The 3,486-nt window shown below is 31.7% G+C and overlaps 1 protein-coding gene across 1 annotated transcript; it reads right to left on the reverse strand.

Annotated features, from left to right (window-relative positions):
- On the reverse strand, positions 1,921-2,259 carry LOC107615085. The gene has a single exon (XM_016317198.1). It carries the CDS (start codon positions 2,257-2,259, stop codon positions 1,921-1,923), a length of 339 nt encoding a protein of 112 aa, XP_016172684.1.

The raw sequence follows: 3,486 nt of genomic DNA on the forward strand, positions 1-3,486 counted from the left end.
GTGGGGGCGTGCGTGTGGCACCGTATTCGTTTCTTTTGTTTGTCTCCGATGGAACGCTTCAGAAGAGAGCGAATAATTTAAAACACAGGGAAAAGGTGAAAATGAGAGCGTAGCGGCGTGAAGTTTATGATGTGCTTTGTTTACAGCACACACAAACAGAGAGGAAAGAATAATTATACTAGGGCTTCGGCTTGGGGAGTAACTCTAGCGACTTTTACAAGGGTGTATCATTTAGTTACTTCTTGATGCATGGACACTGACATGGAATATGATACGATACGGGACACATCGACATACAAATTTTAAAATTTTACATGATATGAACACATATATAAAAAATATAAAGTATTGGAAGATTTTCAGTAATTTTTAACTTAATTATAAAAAATATATATAATATATATAATTAAGATCAACGGTTAAAAATTACTGATACATCGGTATGACGGTACATTTGAAAATTTTTCTAAAGTATTTTTTAGATAAATCGTAATGATAATTTGATATTTTATTGATATTAAAATATAAATTAAATTTTTTTAATTATTTTTAATGTCTTATTTTAATTATATCAAGTATTTAAAATATTTTTTATTTTAATAATTAATAATATATACTATATTTAAATTTATTTTAAGAATATATGTTAAAAATAAGACTGGACATGCTGATACGTGATGGTATTTAGGTGTGTCCAGGCATGTCCGGAGAAAATTTTTTTATCTTTTATTAAGATACAGTTGGACACAGCAGACACGCGTGTCGGACAAGTGTCGGTGAGTGCCGTATCCGAAATGACACGGCAACTCAATGAAGTGTCAAACTTTTATAATTATAGTTTTATTATTGTATTTTTCTTTCCATTTTTTTAAATAAAAAAATAAATTAATTAAATTTTCCTAATTTGTTCTAATTTATCACTAAATAACATACAAAAACACTAATTTTTATATATCTGTTCTTTATATTTTGTTCTCAATGTCTTGCCTAATTCTGTTTACAGAACCAAATACATCCTAAGAGATTTTGCATCAGACAAATTAATTTTTGAAAAATAAAATATATTAAATGAGTTTATGATGTTTATTTTTATCGGATACATAAGGTGAATACAGATCGAATTGGATCGGATATGGCCAAAATTTCGATCTGATCCGCACTAAAATCATCGGATCATATCGGATTCAATATCCACTATTTTTAAGTTTAGAACGGATCGGATCTTGTATATATCCACAAAACATATAAATATTTAAAAAGCTTATTTTTATTAAAAAATATCAATAAAGTACTATTTTTCTACTCTTTTAAACATGTTTACTCTTAAAATATTATTAAACATATTTTTCTTAAATAATAAAAATAAAATAATACAAGATATATGATCATTATTAGTTAAAATAAAACATAAAAAGAATATTTACTTATTTTTTTATTTATTTTTGTGGATCCACAGATATACGATCGAATATGCGAATGCTTGTATGAAATTCGCAATCCGATTCTATTAGTATGCGGCTTAGATCCAATAGTCTTGCTGATCGAATCAATATCCACAATTTTCATATTAGATTCGAATAAATACTACAGATATGCGGATCAAATCCGATTTATAAACATCCTACGAACACATACATAAAAGTTCTTTTACTAGACGAGTAGCACAATATTGTTTTGATATTAATTGATTTTATAATATTAAATATTAATCCCAATTGGAGATATTTGACTCTAATTTCAAACATGATCACCAACAAAAGCTCTAGCTATAACGGGAAGAGAGGAAGAGGAATAGATGATTCAAGTAGATAGTTCTAGATATGTTGTTTCGATTTAATGTTTTGTATCAAAATGACATCATAAAACTATTATTTTTTTTTATAATGAAAGGGGCCACAGGCTCAAAGATAAATCAAAAGATTAATCCACAACTATTTTTGAGAACTTTACTTCCCTTATATCTGCGAGAAGATGTAACATCAACAGTGACAAAGGATACCCAAAAACAGTGACCCCCTCTTCCATCGTGTGTCCGAGCTTCGTTATCGTATCAGCAGAAAAATTTGATTCCCTATAGACATGGCTGATTTTTATTCTCTCCAACCTGGTTTCAAGCTCCTTGATCGAATGAGCCAGAGATGAGTTCGCGTGGGCTTCAACTGAAGGCACCCCAACAATGGTGATAGCGCAGCGAGAGTCCGATTCAACCTCTAGTTTAGGGATAACTATCTCAACTGTAAGCTTGATCCCAAGATACATCCCTAAAGTTTTGCCGTGGTTATACTGCAGCAGTTTATATTCATGCAAAATCCCGAAATGAACTCTCCATTCGGATCTCTAAGCACACCACCACACGCTCATCTACTTCCTGGTTGGTACACAGAGCCGTCGACATTCAACTTGACCCACCCTTCCTCTAGAGGCGTCCAACCCAACTTGAATCTCCTTCGTAAGTCTCATATTATTAATTGAATTATCTGTATTGTCAAGGGGTGAGACATAATTTTTTGATAATCTAGTGATTAAATGACAAAGTTGATTATTTTGTATGTTCTGGTTATCAAAGATAAGCTCATTTCTGCACCTTCATAGAGTATTACAGGTTGTAACAAAGTGGATGGTCCAAGAAGTCCCATTTTGCATATGAGAGATTAAATTCAAGTTTATTCTTAACCATTCCTTAAACTTCTGGTTGAAGAAAATATTTCGATAATCTCTATTTACCATGCTCTTTCAAATACTACAAGCAAAAGGGCAGTTTTGTAATATGTGGAGCAAGGTTTTCTCCTCTTTGTGACACTTCGATCATCTATCATTCTCGGTAAGGCCTCTCTTCTTTCTATTTGAATTTATCAGAAGCACCTCATGGCTGAGTAACCAGGTAAAGGCTTTTAACTTCTGAGGTAGTTTAATTTTCCACAACTGTTTGTATGAAAAATTCGCTTCCTCGTTGCCGTTATAGTAAAATTCATAGGCTGATTTTACAGTGAAAACTCCATTAGGGGTTTGTAGACACCCTACTATGTCACCCCCGATCCAATCATTGGGCGCTTTAATTATTCGAATTTGGTATATGATTTTTTCTGGTAGCACACTCCAAATAGCCTCCCAGTTCTATTTTCCTTAGTAGCATAATCCGCAACTCTGTTGTAGCTGTTCCTCACTAGAATTATTTAGAGCTACTTCTTCTAAGCTGTGTATCCCTAAAATCCAGTAATTCCTATAGAAAGATATCTTCTTACCATCTTCTATTTGCCAAATTAAGTTCTGTTGAAAATTCTCCCAAACTCTTGTAATTTCACTCTAAATATTTGAGTTGCTGGTTTTGAGATGAATTTTAGGAATAGTTTCTTCTCCACACCCATATTTGGTCCTCATTATTTAAATCCATAAAGAGACTTGACGTATTCGACATAAATGAACATAAAAAACCTACATGATACTTTTAATTTTTTATAGACTAATTTATTTAAATTGTTCTTTTAC

The sequence above is a fragment of the Arachis ipaensis genome, chromosome B09, assembly GCF_000816755.2.
Source record: "Arachis ipaensis cultivar K30076 chromosome B09, Araip1.1, whole genome shotgun sequence".
NCBI classification, from domain to species: domain Eukaryota; kingdom Viridiplantae; phylum Streptophyta; class Magnoliopsida; order Fabales; family Fabaceae; genus Arachis; species Arachis ipaensis.

Bases quoted from the DNA above. Each gene is read 5' to 3' on its own strand.
- LOC107615085 (XM_016317198.1), bottom strand. From the start codon at position 2,259: ATGTATCTTGGGATCAAGCTTACAGTTGAGATAGTTATCCCTAAACTA.